Source organism: Taudactylus pleione, unplaced genomic scaffold (assembly GCF_031769625.1).
Source record: "Taudactylus pleione unplaced genomic scaffold, aTauple2 ptg000306l, whole genome shotgun sequence".
Taxonomy (NCBI): domain Eukaryota; kingdom Metazoa; phylum Chordata; class Amphibia; order Anura; family Myobatrachidae; genus Taudactylus; species Taudactylus pleione.
In genome coordinates, this window is record NW_028284707.1 from 319,262 (window position 1) to 339,563 (window position 20,302).

The 20,302-nt window shown below is 43.6% G+C and overlaps 1 protein-coding gene across 2 annotated transcripts in view; it reads right to left on the reverse strand.

Annotated features, from left to right (window-relative positions):
- Positions 1–20,302, reverse strand: part of CALCR (calcitonin receptor) — a 400,000-nt gene that overhangs the window by 56,730 nt on the left and 322,968 nt on the right. For both annotated transcript variants that reach the window (XM_088442186.1, XM_088442187.1), the window contains exons 8-10: positions 9,787–9,940; positions 6,276–6,336; positions 3,533–3,599 (exon numbers count right to left, since the gene is read on the reverse strand). In XM_088442186.1, the coding sequence (XP_088298312.1) occupies positions 3,533–3,599; positions 6,276–6,336; positions 9,787–9,940 (282 nt within the window). The remainder of the gene's footprint in view (positions 1–3,532; positions 3,600–6,275; positions 6,337–9,786; positions 9,941–20,302) is intronic.

A 20,302-nucleotide genomic window follows, 5' to 3' on the forward strand; every position in this document is an offset into this window, starting at 1 on the left:
GATGTTTGCTGGTGTACGTACGTTTTGTATGTAGGTGTGTATGTTGTTTATCAGTGCTGTAGCTATCGCTCTCGGCACCCTGTGAAGGCCACGCCCCCTCCATATGACGTCACGTCATACCTAAAGGCGCCCCAGGCAGCACTGCTGCAGAGATTCTGGCAGCAGGTTGCCGTTACAGGTGCCCTGCCAGCCAGATGTAGGGAGCCGTGGGCGAGTGGCGATGCTGCCCACAGTGCACTGCGCTCTGTGCAGCCGTACCACTCGCACACCCAGAGTTATGGTCCTGTTGTTCATAGTTAATGTGGGTGTTGGTGTGTATTTGTGTCTGTATTAGTTGGTGTACAGTATATGTGGGTGTGTTATGTGTGCATAACCGTGTTTGTGGATTTTGTGTGTGTCGGAACTCTTCACTCTCTTGCAGATTTCTGTTTATCTTCCCCAAATAACCCTGGTCTCTTGGGGAGGGATTCATTTGTCTGCAATGCGCTGCAGAGTGCCGCCAGAGCAGGTGTGACGGTGCTCGGGAATGTATCTTTGCACATTTTTCATTACACCCCATAGAGGCACGCAGTAAAAGGAGCAAAGATTTCTTATGGTGATAAACAGTAATGTGCATATCCTGTCATCACAGAGACTTCCAGCAGCGAAGCTGAGAACTGAATCGCCCCCTCAGTACCAAGAGTTCTGTACACATTCTAGACCACTGCTAAATATTTTCACAACCTGATATGTTCACACACATTCCAGTCTGAGAAATTGCTTAGCTTAAGAGAATGATTTGCAAATGTATAAAGCCAGTAAAGAGATGGCTGAGAAGCTAATTCATGTAGCTGGACGTCCTGGATATGGGATGTAATTAAGAAGTGACACACCCTACAAGTGCAGCGTACAGTATAAGGCAGAGGGCCTGATTCAGACCCGCTCGCGAGTGCTGAGCGCTCGCACGCGGGTCGATGGTGCCCTAGTGCACATGCGCACGACGGAGGGAGCTCCGTCGAGCACATGCGCGAGACCCGAATAACGACGGGGTAGCCGTCGTTATGGGTCTCGCACCAAAGGGGGCGTGCTGTCGATGGTGAGTGACAGCACGTCCCCTTTGGTGGGCGTGCCGGGGGCGTGGCTGCTCTGATAGAGCCAAAATCACTCCAGGGCTTGCAGTCACCGAGACCCTAGCGCAGGGTCTCGTCGAAAGCCCGATGGTCGCGATGGTCTTAGCCATCGCGACCATCATCATGGACGCTCGCATAAGCTGTGGGTGGTAACCCACAGCTATGCGAGCGTCCAAAAGGCAGGACGGAAAAATAAAACACGCCGATTCAGAGCGGGCGCTCGTTCAGAGTGTCCGGCTCTGAATCAGGCCCAGAGTCTCATCAGTGGTCAGGGCTCCTTGGAGTTATACATTCTGCACTGTATAATGTTAGCCATAATGGGGATTAATATATACGAGCTCTGCGCCACAGTAGAGTCAAGCAGTGAGGTCAATGGCTGGGGCGGAACACATGGAGATGGGTGCTGGGAGCCTGTCTCACCCCCTACTCACTGTAACTCTTCCCTCACTACACTAAGCTTCAGTGTCCATTGATTCTCCTACCTGCATCACTGTGTCTTCTCTTGTTGCTGCTGATTGAGCTCCGATCTCTAAACACAGCAGGGCACTTCCTGGTTACATGACACATTCAAGGTGTCCATGAGTGCTCAAGGCACGCCCCCCCCATACTCATAGGCATGCCTCTATTATTTCTGTGCAGCTGTGGCCCCGCCCCCAGCTCTGCAAGCAGTGTCTGACTATACAGAAGCGAGGCTGAGCTGTTGCTGCCTCATCTCTCCTCTCCCTGCAGTCCCAGGGAGCTCCACAAAGCTGGTGAGTGTTAACTATAAAATTGATTACAATAAACAAAGAAGATGTTTATAAGTTATAAATATCTTCTTTGTATTATTCTAATCATTTTTATATCAAATCTCAGGAGTGACAAGGGAGAAGCCTCCCCTGCCTTCCCTGACTGCACATTCCTGCACCACAGACAGTAATGTGACTTGTGTAGCAAGTTATAGTTCTAAAATTACCTGGTAGTATCCACTACAGATGGAGAAGTGTGTTTAGAAAAGACACAGTCACTTAATTACTTTCTAAAATACTAGAGCTTGGAAAAAAGTAGAGTAGTCCATTTTTAGTGGTTTGGTAATATGGGAAGTAGATGTAGAGGTTTAGCAATTCCTCTGCTGAATAAATATTACATAATGATTTCAAGACGAGACAGAGAACATCAGGTCAAACCTCCTCCAAGAACCAACGGAATTGTCATCTCTGAACTAGACAGGGATTTAGTGCCATCGGCACCAAACCCTACATGTACACTGGCATTAGTGGGTTAAGCTGATATTGAACCGAATTGAAAAACTGCAGCCAGACATTGCATTAGTCTAAATTATTCTGGACGTCGCAGAGCAATGAGGGAGTCTCACCTGCTACTGTAGGTACATTTGTGTGGTGTATATAGTGATAGACACTTGATAAGCTAGATCAAGACTCAGTAAATCTTTATAGTCTATGTTTCTGTATGCTAGAGCAGTGTTTCTCAAACCCTGTCCTCTTGGAACTCCAACAGTGCATGTTTTCAAGGTATCCTCAAGAATAATTAGTACCACCTGACTGTAGTCAATTAACAGACCTGTTCTACAGCTAGATGATCTGGAAAACATGCACTGTTATAGAGTTCCAAGTGCACTGGGTTTGAAAACACTGCTCTAGAGCATAGGGCCTGATTCAGAGCCGGACGCTATTTGCGCTCGCTTGTCCAGAAAAAGGGGCTGGCTATTTAAATTGACCGTTCGCTCTTTGCGGTCTGTTGACGCCTCTGTGTCTGAACGAGCGAACAAAACATGCAGTCTTTTTTTTGTAAAAAACGCCCCCTGGCCGCTCGCATCCTACGTCATCTCCGCTATTTATTTGATTAATCGAGTACATTGAAAGGCGTATGAACTGCTCGCAGTGCTTGTGGTTGGATTTTCCTACCGCAATCATGCGAGCAGTTCAGGCTAAGAACCAACCAAGTGACGTGGTCGATGATGCTGCTTTGTTAATTATGCACACCCTTAAAATGCCCGTTTGACCGTTTGGCACGCCTGCGTTCGGATCACCACTCCCCATTTTCAAGCACCTTCCCCTGTTACCACCCACAAACGCCTCATTCTGTCACTCAAATTAGCAGGCATTCGCTATTTTGCGAGCACATGAATTTTGACTGCACTGACTGGTTCGCGCATGCGTATTACGAGCCGTACGCATGCGCAGTTGTGCGAACATCGCTCGGAGCGAACGAGCGGCCGCTTGCAAGCGGCTCTGAATCAGGCCCATAGTTTCTACAGAAGTTTGAATAACACATTGCACTATTGTTACAATATTAAACTTTTGTCATAAGTACTATGTATTATTACATGGCTTAGAGATATATAATTTATCAATGGAACAATATATCTTGTGTATTATATTCATTGATGTTTCTCTTATTACACAATGAAACAATGTCCTTACCAGCAATGCGGCCATGATTGGACCATGAACGATATACAATAAGTGTGTCTCCACGCTCATCCAACAGCTGTATGAAAACAAAAATGTTACACACTTAGGGGAACGTTGAACCTGCGGCTTTAAAGAACGATTTAGCTTGAAATAGAAGCTGAACCTCATATAATGACTGAAGGAGAAGGCACACAGTGATATGTTGTGATTGCTGTCTTAGGGTACTGGGCAGTGAGAACAATATCGGTGCAGAAAGGGCAGATACCCCTGATGGCGCCAAAGGGTTTTCCCATTGATTCAAGATCTGTTATGTAATGATATTTTAGCTATTGTCCACAACAGGGGTATTCTACACGCGGTACTCTCCAGCAATGGGCCCCAGTCACAGGTCATATAGTTGCCTACCAACTTCCCAGTTCCCAGAATTGTCTACTAAGCAATTGGCTATGACCAGTCGTTGGGCCTAAATGAGGTGACATTCTATTTTTAGTGAATTATGTCTTCATTCATGTCATAATGGCAAAGGGGGCCTGTAAGGTGGCATAAATCAAGACTGGGCACTGTAATGTGTTATAATATGAAATGTATGGCACTGTCATGTTACATAATATGAACACTGTAATGTAGAACAATATGACCTGGAGGCACTATAGCATGGCATAATATGAACAGGAGCCACTCTAATGTGGGACAATATGAACAGGGGGCATTGTGATATTATGTAAATTGGGTGCACTGAAATGTTGCACCCAATGATGATGATGATGATGATGAACTGTGGGCACTATAATGTGGTATACAATGAATTTGGGCCACTTCAATGTGGCATAATATGAACTGGAGGCACTAAAATATGGCATTATGAACTGAGGACGCGTCAATATGGCACATTTTGTACTGGGAACAATGTATAGCATAATGTTAATTGGGGCACTGTGTGGCATAATGTGTACTGGGAGGATTACAATGAGGCACATTGTTAACTAGGGCACTACTATGGTTCTTACAAAGAACAAGGGTACTACTATGGGGCATAAAATTAACTAAGTGACCACTATAAGGCCTGCTATTAACTGGGATGCTACTATGGGGCATATTATTAACTAGGTCATTACTATAAAATGAACAAGTTCTACAGAGAAAGGTGTCACTCTAGAAAAATAAGGGTGGGGACACTTTCAAATTATTGCTGTGGGGCCCACAAAGTTTTAGCTATTCCCCTGTCTCATGCTCCTGTGGAACTACACGGTTTTGATATCTAAAACTGTGACAGGGCATGCTGGGATGTGTTGTTCAATAGCAGCTGGAGGACCTTGTGTTGAATACCCCTGATCCACATGAATCAATCAGATTCTACCTGTTGGCTCCTGTGGCAATACCGAGCTAGATGGCGATAGTGAGCCATGGATTCTGTGTGGGGCTGGAGTGACCCGCCCACACGGTACACATAGTAAGTGTGACCACACCTAGACGCTGCCTTGTGTACAGAGCTCAGGTGAGGCCAATGAGATGGACCAGTCAGGCTGCATGTGGAATCAGTCTGAGGACGACTAAGAGAGCCAAAGAGCCCAATGTGTCTGGAGGCCAGTAGGGATCAGGAGGCCAATGTCCAGACCTGCAAGAGGCAGGGAGGACCACAAAACTCTGTGTTTTTGTGAACCTGTAGCAGCCAAACTACAGCAAAAGAGGCCAGAGTCCATACCTGCAGGAGGCAGGCAGGACCACAAGAGAGACTTTGTGTGAAGGCCAGGAGGCCATGTCTATACCTGTGAGAGACAGAATTGAGACTTTTGAGAGACTGTGTTACATTTGCAGACTAGCTGCCTATAATTGTCAGGGTTCGAGAAGTGAGTTAGTGCCCTGAATGGGGGCTAGATGTTTGTTATTTTCTGTTCTTGAATGTTGACAATAAAGCTCCATTTAATTCATTTAAAGCTGAAACTCTGGACCTCATTCAGAGCCGGTCGCACAGAGCATGCGGTCGGTCTGAATGAGGGGAGGACGTCTTGAATTTTCAAGACGTCCTCCTTTGCGGTGGTAAGGCTGTGGGTTAACACCCACAGCCTTACGACCGCCTAAGGTGATGGTCGCGATGGTCAAGACCATCGCGACCATCGGGGCTTACGACGAGACCCTAGGGTAGGGTCTCCCTTGTCGTAAGCCCCGGAGAGCTTTCGGCTCTGTCTGAGCCGGAAGCTCTCCACTGACATCACTAGTGATGTCAGTGGGGCCGCCCCCAAACGGTAGGCGTTCCCACGGTTTGGGCTGCCACCCCCCCGGCCCGCCTTCCAAACGGGGCGAGCTGTCAATCAACATCGACAGCTCGCCCCCTTTGGATCGAGACCCGCTACGACCGGCGCTGTCGGTCATAGCGGATCTCACGCATGCGCACGACGGCCCCATCGTGCGCATGCTCTGTGGGGGGCCATCGTCCCGGTCCGAGCGCATCGGCGCTAACGACCGGGTCTGAATGACCCCCTCTGTGTGTGGATCCTTATTATGCACCTAGTCACTGCACCACTGACCGGTTAACCAAGGTAAATGACCCCAAGTTATCACACTCCCTACAATGTACATATTACTGTACTTACAAACAGGAAATCTGGCGTGCACAGATAATAAATCCCCAGCGCACACAATCATCACAGTCCTTGAAACATGTTGTATCTGTCACTAGGCTTATTATACAAATACATGTAAAGCTTGGCTTTATTTATTTATCTGTATAATGAAACAAAAATACATAACTTACTTGTCATTAAAGTATTTTGTTCTTGCAAAAGCATGAATTGATGTAGGCACTAAAGGAAACCCTGAAATACAGGAATGAATAAAGGTTAACCAGGTGAACAGAGTATATAGAGGGGCTGAAATCTGAGTTGAGAGCAAAGGAAAAACATACAAGTAAGTTAGGATCTGGAACAAACCATGCTGCAATGCAAGGGGGGCAAGTAAAATTTTTTGGGACGCAGGGTAAATATTGGCTGCTAAAACCCGGTGCTTACGATCAAGTTTATGCCCAAAATTTAAAAGGTCAATGATTTAATAGCAAAACGCGGTTAATAAAATCATTGCCCTTTTGAATTTTGGGCATAAACATAATTGGAGGCGTCGTGTTTTAGAACCCAGTGCTTAGTAAATAAACCCCTAAATCTCCCTGCCCCACCTACTGTACAGCGCAACATGGTTTTACCAAGGTACAAAATTACATGCTCATTTTTGTTTTGCTCCCAACTCAGAAATTAGAATCTGCCCAAAAATGTCTTTGTGCAGTATTTAAATAATTGTAAGCAGACTATATATATCAATTTAAACATAATACCAGGAGCAGCAAGGCCTAAATGTACTGTATGTATACAATGCAGGTTACATGTCAACAATAATATTTAAGAAAATCGATGAATATAAAGGTCAAGCAAAATGGTTTGAGACCAAATGGCCAGCTTAAAATATTTTGGATTCCATTAGTGCAGAGATTTGCTCATGTATTTTAAAGTGGAACCATTATCAACAATTATACAAAGCAGAGTAAATGGCACATTTCTAGTTTTTTTTTATGTAACCCCGGGATTCAGAGTCTATTAAAATCAGGATAAATAACTTGAGTTTCTCATTCTTGGTTTGCACAGCTCCAAATGGGATGTAGTCAGAATGCTGACGCTCGGGAAGCTGTCTGACGAAATCCTGGCGTCTAATCCTGACTTGGTACAAAAGACAGTCGCCTATCTTTAGCCCGACACCAGAATCCCGACAGATGGCTTCCCGAACGAAGGTAAGCGGGGAATGTTAGCACCTAGCCGTGGAGTAGGGGGGGGGGTTAGCTTTAGGCACCCCGGGAGGATTTAGGGTTAGGCACCCCCCCGAACGCCGGAAATCCAGAATGTCCAGACGGGTAAGTATAGTACTGTCCCCGGGGATATGGTGGTTAGGTTTAGACACCCCTGGCAGGCAGACATTGAGAGGCAGTGTTGTAAGGGACATTACTGTGTGGCATAATGTGCAAGGGGTACTGCTCTTATGTGGAATAATGTGTTATATGGGGCACTACTACTATGTGGCATAATCTGAAAAGGGCTTTACTGTGTGGTACAACTTGTAATGGGCATTACTGTGTGGCATAATGTATAAGGGGCACTACTACCATGTGGCATAATGTGCATAAGGGGTACTACTCTGTGGCATAACCTGAATGGGGTCTCTGTGGCATAACATGAATTTGCTCTGTGGGAGCAGATGTATGTTTATTTATGCCCTTGCACAGGGCTGACTAATACCCCTTTATACCAGTCCCTGGTCTGACCCAAGATTTTCCAACCCGAATCAGACCCAGGACAGGCCACTTTTACACCGCGGTGCCGACCCTGGCCATGCCCAGGTAAGCACCGTTCAGTGCAGGTGAGCAGCGCTTCTTCCCCTCCCTCTCCCTCCCCTCTTACCTGACTCCGCTGTGGTCCAGAGGCAGGGAGGATGGGTGGGGTGCGTTGCTTCGCACTGCTCGAGCCGGTGCTGGTTGCAGTGATGTCACTGAAGCCAGCCAACCAGGCGGCATGTGGCATGATCCGGGTCAGTGTCACCCGGATGGCGCCATTTACACTTCAGGGTTACACGGGAATGACCAGTGGTCAACCATGCAAACTACCCAGGTGGATCCCTTAACACCGACAAAAATCCTGGGTTGATGCGCGTTCATGTGCATCAAGCCGGGAATTTCAGGTCGGCGTAAAAGGGGTATAATATATATGGTCACTTTAAAAAGGATCACTGTAACTCTGGATTTCATATGAACTTGCATGAGTCATAAAGTTTGCTCAGTATATAAAGAATACATTTGTAGCTTTTACAGAGGTTTTTGGCAGACTGCCATTTGCCACTGGAGCCAGCCCCTGAGCCTGTGCAATGTAAGAGTGTCCCCAATTTTAGGGATTGGGTGACAGTGTGTGGCCTTGATGAAGTTCAAAGCTAGGCAAAAACCTAATCATTGTCATACTACACCACCATGCCTAATTTGGTGGAGCTAGGTCCAAAACTTTGGCCGTGCATAAAGGACAAACAGACGGAAAGACAGACAAGCTTTCGCTTGTATATAATATAGATTAATATAAACTAGGGATGTGTGTATTAGGAGAAAACGTAAAAGGTTTAGCTGCTTGAAACAGTTGGGACTAAAGTGGTTGGAGGTTGGACCTTTGCACAGTGAATCTCTAAACATCTTTCTGCTTCTCTGTACACTGGATGGACCATGTACGTTTACTTAACTATCGGTGGTCTCTAAAACAAACCAAAGTGTTTACGATGTAAATCAGGTGTCTGCAAATCACCTCCACTGTCTGCTTGTTTAGTTAATGAAGCCCCTCGCTCCTGAAAAGACCACTTGCCACAAATGAGGAAGAGAGAACATGGGGCCTGATTCAGCAAGGAACGCAGTTGCTAATACGCATGCAATCGGCCGATTGTTGCGTACTGCGCATGCTTATGCCTCGCAGTGCATGTGCGTGAACTAGCCATTGCGATTGGGACAGCGATCGCAGTGACTACGCAGACCCATCGCAGAGTAATTGACAGGAAGTGCTATTTGTGGGAGGTGACGGGGGGTGGTCGGACAAACGCAGGCGAGGCAGTGTGTTTCAACGCCGTTGCAGGGGCGTGCATAAATTATCCACTGCGATGGCCTATGCAGCCTAAGGCCTGATAGCGTGCGTGGAAGTTTGCAAATTCTGAGTAGGGTCAGGACTTGTGCAAGTGTGCGTGAGGCTGCGATGATACTCGATTGTACCGATGGTTTCGCAGTCTTGCTAAACATTACTGATGTGTGTAAGGTAAAGTGGGTGTCCTTATGTTATGCTGAGATTGCATTGCGATCGCAATGGATTAGCATACTATCGCAGCTGAACTGTGTGCGTAATCACTATTGCATTCGCAGTTGTGTTCTGTAGTGAATCAGGCCTATGGTGCGTGCACTGGGAGGGGCATTAATACTCCAGTCATTTCATGTACATTATCTATATCAGAAATACCATAATAGCCTTTATATACATACATTAATGTCACACATTCTTACTTGCTTCTTAAATTCTGCAAACATTCAATGATTTATGCTGTGTGTATAACATTTGTGAATTATTGCTTAATGGCAATTCTTCTTTAACAGTCTACAAAGCAGACAGACAATTGCATGCAAAACAAATTCTATTACAGAACAAAAATGTATCGTTGTTATAAGGACAATAAGAACACAAGACAAGCTGTGCGCATTTAGCACTCACCCCAGCCCAGAAGATAATACCAGTGCAAATGCTGCTCTTCAGCAAACACTGCGACCACAATGAGCGTGTGCAGGTAGATCCCTTCGCACAGCATCCAGAAATAGTTACATCCCAGCATATACTGGTGGAAGAATTGCAGCACCTTGCAGCTCACCTGGAAGACATAGATGTGAAACGCGTTACATGATATTACTACACAAGGGGATGAATTATCTATAGCAGACAATGAATAAAATTGCCTCGTGATATTTTTAATGAATACCATTTAGTAGTTTTAATATAACCTGGTTCTGAATGTCCATTTTATTAATTCCTTGTGCACCACAATAGTGCTCTCCCTGAAGCCTGGTAGAGGGCCTGTGGAGTTATAAATGAATACAACCTTCCATTTGACTTATGAGCATAATTACTTTCAGAGGGGAAGCCTACGTGGTAAGTGCATGAAGCTCAGCATCGCAATTTGCACCATCATGGACCAGCCCCATGCTGCGTAATGCCACAAATTGCGGTATTCAGCCATGGGGACATAAAGTGATTTGCAGTGAATTGTGTCATCAGTTCCATGCAACACAATTTATTAGATGTACAGGATCTCAGGGAGAACCCCACAAAATGTAGTAGTCCCTGGGCATTCTGATAGGGAGATACGACTATGACCAAGCCACCTGTAAGAGAGCATTGCCATGTAGCCATTGTGCAGGAAGTAGAGCCAGGCTTTCCAGGGCAATGAGGGCCAGACCAGAACATGATCATGCATTGAGGCTTTAGATTTAGCAATAATAACAGCACAAATTTGGTCCTGGAAAAATCCATGTTGTCCTATGGGGAAAAAGAGTAAACTGCACAAATTGATTTAGAGTTCCGGCTAGACCAACTCTTACATAACTGAGGAGAATGCATTATTTGTGTCACATGGTATGCAAAGATGCAAATCGAGACTCTAAGCTATGGGGCTGCCATTAACTGCTGGAAAGGTTTATTATTTTCACCTGGGAAAACTTATATATACAGATGTGTCCTCTTGCATCCTTGCCGCTCGCACCGCAACCGTGTGCAAGGATTGCGCCATGGGGTACGCCATGTCATGCACTGTATTCGCACCATGGAATTCTATGGGATCGCGGGTGCGAACGCAGCGCATACGACTTGCGCCATGCGTAAAAACACATACCCTCCCTCCTGTCCGACTTGAATCGGGTGTGCGTTTTTTTGCTTATAATCCCTTGGATGCTTATTTGGAATGAAGAGGACGTGATCTAAGCTAGGAATAGTTGAGTATTTTTATTTTATTTTTTTACTGGTGTCAGCTACATGGAGAAGAGGGCGTAAATGGCTACAGGGATTCCAGGTGAGTATGAGTGAGTGTAAGTGAGTGAGTGCATGTGAAACAAAATCCTCGGTGTCCGTGTCCTGTGTTTATTTTAATATTTCTATTGCAGGTGAACTAGAGGTACCAGTGGGCCTTTAATGCCCGCATGCTGGTACTTGTGGTTATCCAAGTATCAGCAAGCGGGGCAAGCTTGATAGGACCTCTAATTCTACTGTAAAAGACAATATTATTGAATCCATTTTTTACACAATCAACCCGGCACCCACCGCTCAGGGGTGCCGGGGATAGCCCCGGGCTATCAGCCCATTCACCCTGGAGAGAGTGAACACCTTTATTGGGGGAGGTCCCCACTTCCCCAGGGATCCCCAGCCTGGGCTGACTAGCGGTCAGGTAATAATGCTTTGGCTGGGGGACCCAGTGAAAAGGTCCCCCCAGCTGTGGCATTACTCCCCCGCTAGAAAGAGTCCCCTGTATCCCCACAAACAGAACTGCATCAGAAAAGCCCAGTGCTGGCTGTACTTTTAAGGGAGAACCCCACTTAATTTTTAATTTTTTCCATTTTACCATTTTTTTTAACACAGAAGCATGCACGGATCTGATGGATCTGTGCATGTTTCTGTGTAACGCGCACCTGCTTAGGCTATTTTTACTAGCCTGAAGCAGGTCTGTTTTTTTTACGAGTTTTAGGTCAGTAATAGTGTGCGAGTTAAAAATTTGTACTCTATTACATTGGCTGAGTTGTATCCTCACAATGGCAAAACATCTGGATCCAAGTTTTGCCATTGCGAGTTGTGGGGGTGTGAGAAACATAGGAGTTTGCATGGTCTCGCACCCTATTACATAGGGTGAGTTCTAAAAGTGTGCGAGTATAGCGCTATACTCGCACATTTTCAAATCTCTGACCCTATTAAATTTTGCCCATACTTTCAAAGTGCCACTTCTATAAAGACTAGGAGACCACAAGGCCTTGATATTTGTGAAAACACAATGTAAATGTTGCTATTGTTATTTCTATTTTAATTATGTCACAATTCCATCTTTTGTAAAACACAATAAAGATATATAAAAATCTAGCTGAAGTACCCGGAGTTGCTGGGGTTTAAATCTTCAAGTTATTAAGTTTTATAATGTGATGTCATCCAAATCCATCCAATAGAAAGCACAAAACAGTCTCCCTGGGTCAAAGTTCTGCCCAGCGCACTCTGCCGTGAGGTCTGACCGGAACCCCAACCACTCCATTAGGCATCCCAGACCAACTGCCACTCCTCTGTGAAGTTTTCATCCAAATCCAGTCACTGGAAGGCCAAAACAGGCTCTACAGGTCAATGTTCTGCCCAGCATACACCAACGGGAGGTCCACTCTGTGAAGTATTTGTCCAAATTATGTGATGTTGTCCAAATCCAGCCATTGGAAGACCCAGAACAGGCTACATGGGTCAAAGTTCTCCCCAACGCACTCCACCGTGAGGTCCGGCCGGGACCACAGCCACTTTATTAGGCATCCCAGACCAATTGCCATCCCACTGTGAATTTTTCATCCAAATCCATCCAGTGGAAGGACCAGAATTGGCTCTCCGGTTCGAAGTTCTGCCCAGCGTCCCGGATCAAAGTTCTGCTCAGCGCACACCAACAGGAGGTCCGACCAGGACCTGAACTCCTTAGTATGTCTTCTGGGGTCCAATGTTACCAGTCTGTGAAGTTTTCATCCAAATCAATCCAGTGGAAGACTCAGAACAGGCTCCCACAGTCAAAGTTCTGCCAAGTGTACACCAACGTGAGGTCCGACCGGGACTCCAACCCCCTAGTATGTCTTCTGGGATCCAATGTTACCACTCTGTGAAGTTTTCGTCCAAATTATATGATGTCATCCAAATCCATCCAGTGGAAGGCCTAGAACAGGCTCCCAGGGTCAAAGTTCTTCCCAGCTTACACCAACGGGAGGTCCAACCGGGACCCTCACCCCTTAAAACCTCTTCAGGATCAAACTGGAGCACCTTTGCATTGGTTTCATCCCAATCGGTCCAGAAGTGTCCAAATGCATAACCGGACAGACAGACAAACAAATTAATAAAAATTTTTTTAGACTGATAAGTCTTATGGTGCATACACACGGTCAGATTTTCTGTCAGATCTTAATGATAATGATTTTAAAAATCATTCAATCGTTCATATCTGAAATAAAATCTGACATGTGAGCCTGCAACAATGAACGATGCGCGGTCCCGCTTGTCAGATAACGATATCTGACATCTGATGTGTTTTCAGTCAGATTTAATTCATTTTAATACTGTCTAAAATCGTTCAATCATTCAAATCATTCAATTTGTTCAAATCGTTGGTCAGATTTGTCAGAAGAACGATTTTACCATGTGTATGCACCATAAGGGGGCGCTTTAAATTAGGCGCTTTAAAACACATCACATGTATATGTGAAAGCAAGTGAACAATTTATTACATTTAAATCATTTACCATAACAATAATTAATCATCATAATCTACTAAGAAACTGGCTCCTGACCGAGTTTAGAACCCATAAACAGCCATAGTCCCCCCTCCAAGGATATAGAGAGCAAAACTTCTGGACGTAGTCTGCTAGTGTGGCACTATGTAGCAGTTCAGTAGCTAGTTTGCATGCGCCCACATAGGGCTAATAGACAGTCCCGATATATTTACCAGCTTGGTCGCTATGCTCCGCGACTCCTAGCCAGCAGCTGGTCCTGTTGCAGAATGTATCCGATTCACTGTTAGCTTTAGTTGTTCATTCAAACTGGCTGTGCTGTATAGCTGAAATCACACTTGCCTCGTCACTTAGAAGGTAGCATGGGGGAGATCTGGTTTCTAAAACACTTGCAGGGTACAGAGCAGGTAAGTATGTAGTCCCTTAAAGCATTTCTCTGTCTAAATTAGTATGACGGTTTCCTCAGAAGGTAGATGGATATGTCAGGCACTCAGGATATCCTTAAATACCTCAACTATCCAATCAACAATGTACATTTTGATGCAAGAGTTAAAAACACCTGTGTGTTAATCATTAATAGCATGTGTTCCAATTCCCTGGCTCAATACAGACCATGTACTTTAAACCTTATTTCACAATAACGATATCATTTTCAATACATAAATACAATTATCAATAATATACCATAAATAAATAGAAACAAGCAAATAAATTAATAAACAAACAAACAAGCAGACCAATGATTTTTATATATAAGATACTGCATATAAAATCTTTTCTCCAAAGACACTTTTATAAATGTAAAAAGTGTTTTTAGGAGATTTTTGTCAAGTGATGTCAAGCAGGTCCTATTTTCAGTATCAAAGTGTACTAACCACTTAACTGACGAATTCTTTTTCCAAAAACCGCTCCGAAATTGTCGTTTTTTTTTTATGATTGAATTAGGTCAAGAACATCTAGTTACATTTTTTTTTCAAATTCATGAACATGAACTTTAAACACTTTTAAACTATTTAAGACTTACATAAAACTCATTTAACAGTAATTTTCAGTGTAATGGAACATTTAGAATTGTTTTCAGTGTGAAAGACCTTGAAACAAGGCACAGCGCAAATTCCAACGTCACACTGTCTGCAGTAGAACCGCGCCTCTTTGCGTATTTTTATGCCACTTTCATGTGCAGCAAACAGCACATTTTCTGGCTGCATTGTCTTTTTTTTCTGTAGCAGGGACAAACTCTGGGAAATGCCTCTCTGTTAGCCGTAAGGGGTTTGGGTAGGTGGTGGCCGGCCGCGTTTTTCTGTGTGGTGATTAATAGCTACTCCGCCAGCTCCAGTCTAAATTGTAGGTGGGTTTTACCACCTCCATTTTTTTTATACAGGATGTAAGCATTCCAAATTGCTTGGTCTAATAGGTGGGTAAATATTTTGATGTAAAATTTCTTACCCCTTTTACGGCTTATGGGATAATTGGTAATGCGCTGGTCTGCACGGTCTACCCCACCCAAATTATAATCAATAACAGCCTGTGGTTTGATTTTGGTTGTGTGGGATTTTTCAATTTCTACAAGTTCTATATTGTGGACTGTAGATAAGATACAAACATCTTTTTTATCTCTCCACCTCATCACACACACTTTTCCCCGTTGAAAGCCTATAATATCTCCCTTTTGCAGTTTTTTCTCTTAAGTGCTTTAGGGACATATTTTCGCGTCATCCTCAGGGTCCCATAGGTATCGGTCCGATGGGCCAGCAATATATCGGCCAGTAGAGGTGATGTATAAAAATTGTCTGTTGTGACGCAATATCCCTTATTGAGTAAGGGTTTCAGCAGACTCATTATTATTTGCACAGATAATGGTAAATCTTGGTATTCTGTGTCCACTATTGTCCCTTTGCCTGTATATATAATGCTGGACCAAATGTATCCTGATTTTGCTTCACACAGCATGTACATTTTTATTCCAAATCTGGATCTTTTACTTAGAATATACTGCTTCCACCTCAGTCTGCCTTTGTACAGCAGCAGACTTTCATCAATGGAGAGGTCTCGTTCTGGGGTCAGTAGTTCAGAGAACCTCTTGGAGAGGTTGGAGTAAACAGGCCATATTTTCTCGAGTTTGGGGTTGGGATGGGCTTCTTCTTCAGCCTGGTTATCTACAAAATGTAGGAATTTTTTCAGTAAGATAAACCGTCTGTGGGACATTACTGATGCAAGAAATGGTGTTGCCAGGGCATTCCTCTTAGACCAGTATCACTCCAGCCGAGGTTTTTGTATGAAGCCTTGCAGCACTAGCAGAGAGAGGAATACCAGTATTTCTGCAGCTCTTGTTGGGACCCAATCATTGCTTCTTGAAAACTGGCGTGGTGTTGCAACGGCTATGGACTGTTCAGCATACCGATTTGTTTCCGCAGTAATCAGTTCGACCAAGTGGAGGTCAAAAAACAATTTGAAATATCCCAGAATTCCACTGTCTGTTGTCACTTTGGGTTCACCCATGAAGGGAAATCGTGGTGGCGCTGGTCCACAGTTTTGCACGTCTAGAGCACAAACTTGGCGCACCTCCTCTTGATCTTACTTTTCGTGAGTGGCATCCAAAAGTAGTTCTTCTTCATCAATGGAATACATGTCACTTCCAGAAACAGAATCTGTATCAGTGGTGGACATCACTGCGCTCTTAGTGTAGATGATAAATGGATAATGGTTTTCACCTTACTTTGATGATCACAGTTTTTATAACTTTTTTTTATAATCGTGTCTGTCACTGTAATATCTAACAATTGTATCCTTATCTCAATCACTGATGTCTCTCTCTCTCTCTCTCTCTCTCTCTCTCTCCTCAGCTACACTGTCACAGGACTCACAGTCATGTAACAATATAAGTAACCAGTATCATGAGGTGGATAATCCTCATAGGTTTGTCCACCCCTGTTGCTGGGAAGAGATGGAGAGGTAGGAGAGGGTGTATGTATGAGTTGGGCATACTTCAGGAGCCACCACATCATCAATAAATACAAGGGAACCAGTTCCATTGGCAGCCATACATGCCCAAGCCATGACACTACCACCACCATGCTTCACTGATGAGGTGGTATGTTTTGGATCATGAGCAGTTCCTTTCCTTCTCCATACTCTTCTCTTCCCATCACTCTGGTACAAGTTGATCTTTGTCTCATCTGTCTAACAGGATGTTGTTCCAGAACTGTAATGGCTTTTTTAGATGTTGTTTGGCAAACTCTAATCTGGTCTTCCTGTTTTTGTGGTTCACCAATGGTTTACATCTTGTGGTGAACCCTCTATATTCACTCTTGTGAAGTCTTCTCTTGATTGATGACTTTGAATCATATACACCTACCTCCTGGAGAGTGTTCTTGAGTTGGCCAACTGTTGTGAAGAGGTTTTTCTTCACCAGGGAAATAATTCTTCTGTCATCCACCACAGTTGTTTTCCGTGGTCTTCCGGGTCTTTTGGTGTTGCTGAGCTCTCCGGTGCATTCTTTCTTTTTAAGAATGTTCCAAACAGTTGATTTGCCCACACCTAATGTTTTTGCTATCTCTCTGATGGGTTTGTTTTGATTTTTCAGCCTAATGATGGCTTGCTTCACTGATAGTGACAGCTCTTTGGATCTCATATTGAGAGTCGACAGCAACTGATTCCAAATACAAATGTCACACCTAGAATCAACTACAGACCTTTTACCTGCTTAATTGATAATGAAATAACAAGGGAATAGCCCACACCTGTCCATGAAGTAGCTTTTGAGTTGATAGTTACTTTTGGCCCCTTAAAAAGTGGGAGGCACATATAGAAACCGTTGTAATTTCTACACCGTTCACCTGATTTGGATGCAGTTACCCTCAAATTAAATCTGAAAGTCTGCAGTTAAAGCACATCTTGTTTGTTTCATTTCAAAGCCATTGTGGTGGCGAATAGAGGCCAAAATATGAAAATTCTGTCAATGTCCCAATATTTATGCACCTGACTGTATCTGAAAGATATATCGGTGCATTTGCATGTTGTACGGATGACCCACTGCCTGCCCGTACTCTTGCCACATTAACTGCCGACACTGACATACCTGTAACAACTGAGTGGGCAAATTTAAAGGCTCGTCCAGTTGTGATGTCTAGCCAGGAATATTGAGCGGCTGATTGGCAATTGTGTATAGTTTACCAAATTGGCGTGACTGCCAGTTAGCTGCTGGCTTGCTCAAGTGTGTAGTTGGCATAGGGCACAAAACTGATGGGATTTTTATTCTTTGATTATGCTCTCACGGTCTGCAAAGAACTAGTATTGCTAACTTGGTAAGCGTGTGCATACAACGATAAGACACACACTGCTTGTGAACATAACTCTATAATCTGTCTCATTTACAAATGAATAAGAATGTGGTATTTGACTTGTGGTCATGGTTGTTAATTTTTTGGGAAATTAGTTTTAGTAAAAGGAGCAGAGCAGAATGACAAAATTATCATTTCTTTGGTCATTTACTGATAAATGTGAATTTGTTAAAATGTTGCATAATAAATGGGCTTCTCAAGCCTTAGGAAACAAATTGAAAGTAAACAAATAAAAAGCTTAATAGGAAGGTAATTAAGGCTTTGGGAAGGCAGAAGCAGACATTTTAAAATGAATAAATCAGAAAAGATAGAAACACAATTTAGAAAATACAAGTACAATAATAAAAGAGAAAAAAATATGCAATCCGTCTCACAGAAAGAGTAAAAATGCTTCACAGCTGTCAAATCAATCAAAACTAATTTTAAAGATATACATGTACAGTATATATATATATATATATATATATATATATAGTATTAAACTGAAAATTATGCCACTACTATTCCCTACATAACAACTCCTTGCATCCTTGCATCATTATCAAAACAAGTCTGTCTGACATGAACTCTTTAAGAACACAAAGACAGTATCTTATTTCATGGGAATACATAAATACAAAACAGTCTCTTCAAATTAAAACAGAAACTCACTATTCATAGTCACATACTCTTATCGGCATAATCTGCACTCTAGGGAAGGTTAGAAAGTGAACAATTTATCAGTAGCAGAAAGATCCCACAAATTTCCAAAATTATTCCATTTTGTAACCTGTTTTACAACTGATTTATTGCCCTACTGTCGAAAAAGAGTTCTAGTTATAGGTCTTAAAGATGTACCATCACCCCCTTCTGCAACATAGCAGACATCTGGCATTCCTTCCACTAAATAAGATATAATTTTCTTCACCCATATATAGGAAACATGACTACATTATACTTATGACTTAGAGGCATCCAGACTAAAGGTTCCTTATGGGGCTTTCAGTATTTTGGTCACTAACACATTGGGCCTAATTCAGAGTTGTACACAAGCCCGATGGTTTACATACATCTCCAATGTTTGGCAATCTGAGCATTTACAGAGTTATGTCTATGACAATGGTCGCAGTGTCCCCTAAGCCACAGCATGATTGACATGCTGCGGCCATTTAGGAGCGGGGAAGGGGCAGGGATGGCTAGTGTTACAGAAAACGTGGGTATGTTGGCTCAATTTTCTTGGCGTGCTGAGGCCAGTGGCTGCATCCTGAGACCTGGAAAAGTGAAATACATGGCCCGAGTATGACTTCACACAAATGACCCAATGCTGCATATTCTGATGCAGCAGCTTATCACAAAAGCCTACAGTGGATGTCTTTCTACTACAGACACCTCCTGCTGCTTTCGCACGGAAGCTGTATCCAAAGATGTAGCTGCTGTGCGAACTGTATACAATTATGACTCTGGGCCATTGTCTGGGTAATTCCAGTGGGTAGAAAGTTATAGAGGCTTTAACAAAAATATGTTATCACAAGTACTGCTTTGAATCATTATATTTCCCCTAAGAATTATACACAGAACCTGATATAAAACAAAACTGTGAATTTTTTTGTCCAATTAAATTTTAACCAATCTTATAGCATACTCTATAATAACACTATTACTATTATACTATCATACTCAAATGATAACACTATTACTACTACTACTACTACTAATAATAATCATACACAAAAACCCTGCACAAATGATGGACAGATAATCTATATGTTTTTATGGATCAAATTATTAATGTGTTAAAAATAGAACTATTGGACAAAGAGCTCAAATACAATTTTATTTACAGTTACTTTTATAAAAGGCACACGTGTGTATATATATATATATATATATATATATATGTGTAGGTGCGTAACTAGATGTAGAGGGGCTCCATAGACCCCTCCCTCAGTCCGCGACCCCCCTCCGCACTCCCCCAGCACCCTCCTCACTCCCCTCTCCTCGACTTACATGCTCCGTGGTCACGCTGTGCAGGGCAGGCACACCTCCTCTCCCTGTTGGTTCCATCTGTGCAGGGCAGCCATGCCTCCTCCTAGTATCAGTCAGTGAGGAGAGACGGAAGCGTAGCCGACCGGGAGGACGCGACCACGGAGCAGGTAAGTCTAGGAGCGGGGAGTGAGGAGAGTGCAAGGGGGGGGAGTGCGAAGGGGGGCCATGGACCAAGGCCTGGCACCGCAGGTGCAGGGGGAGGGCTGGGGCCCATAGCAGCTGCACCCCCTGCACCTATGATAGTTACACCACGGTATATATGTCTTGGTGAATGTGTTTTTCCACAACCAAAGATGGAAATTGGTTGAAGTTTTAAAAAGAAGAGATAATATGTTGCCTGTTGAGTTTGAAAATATTAAAATA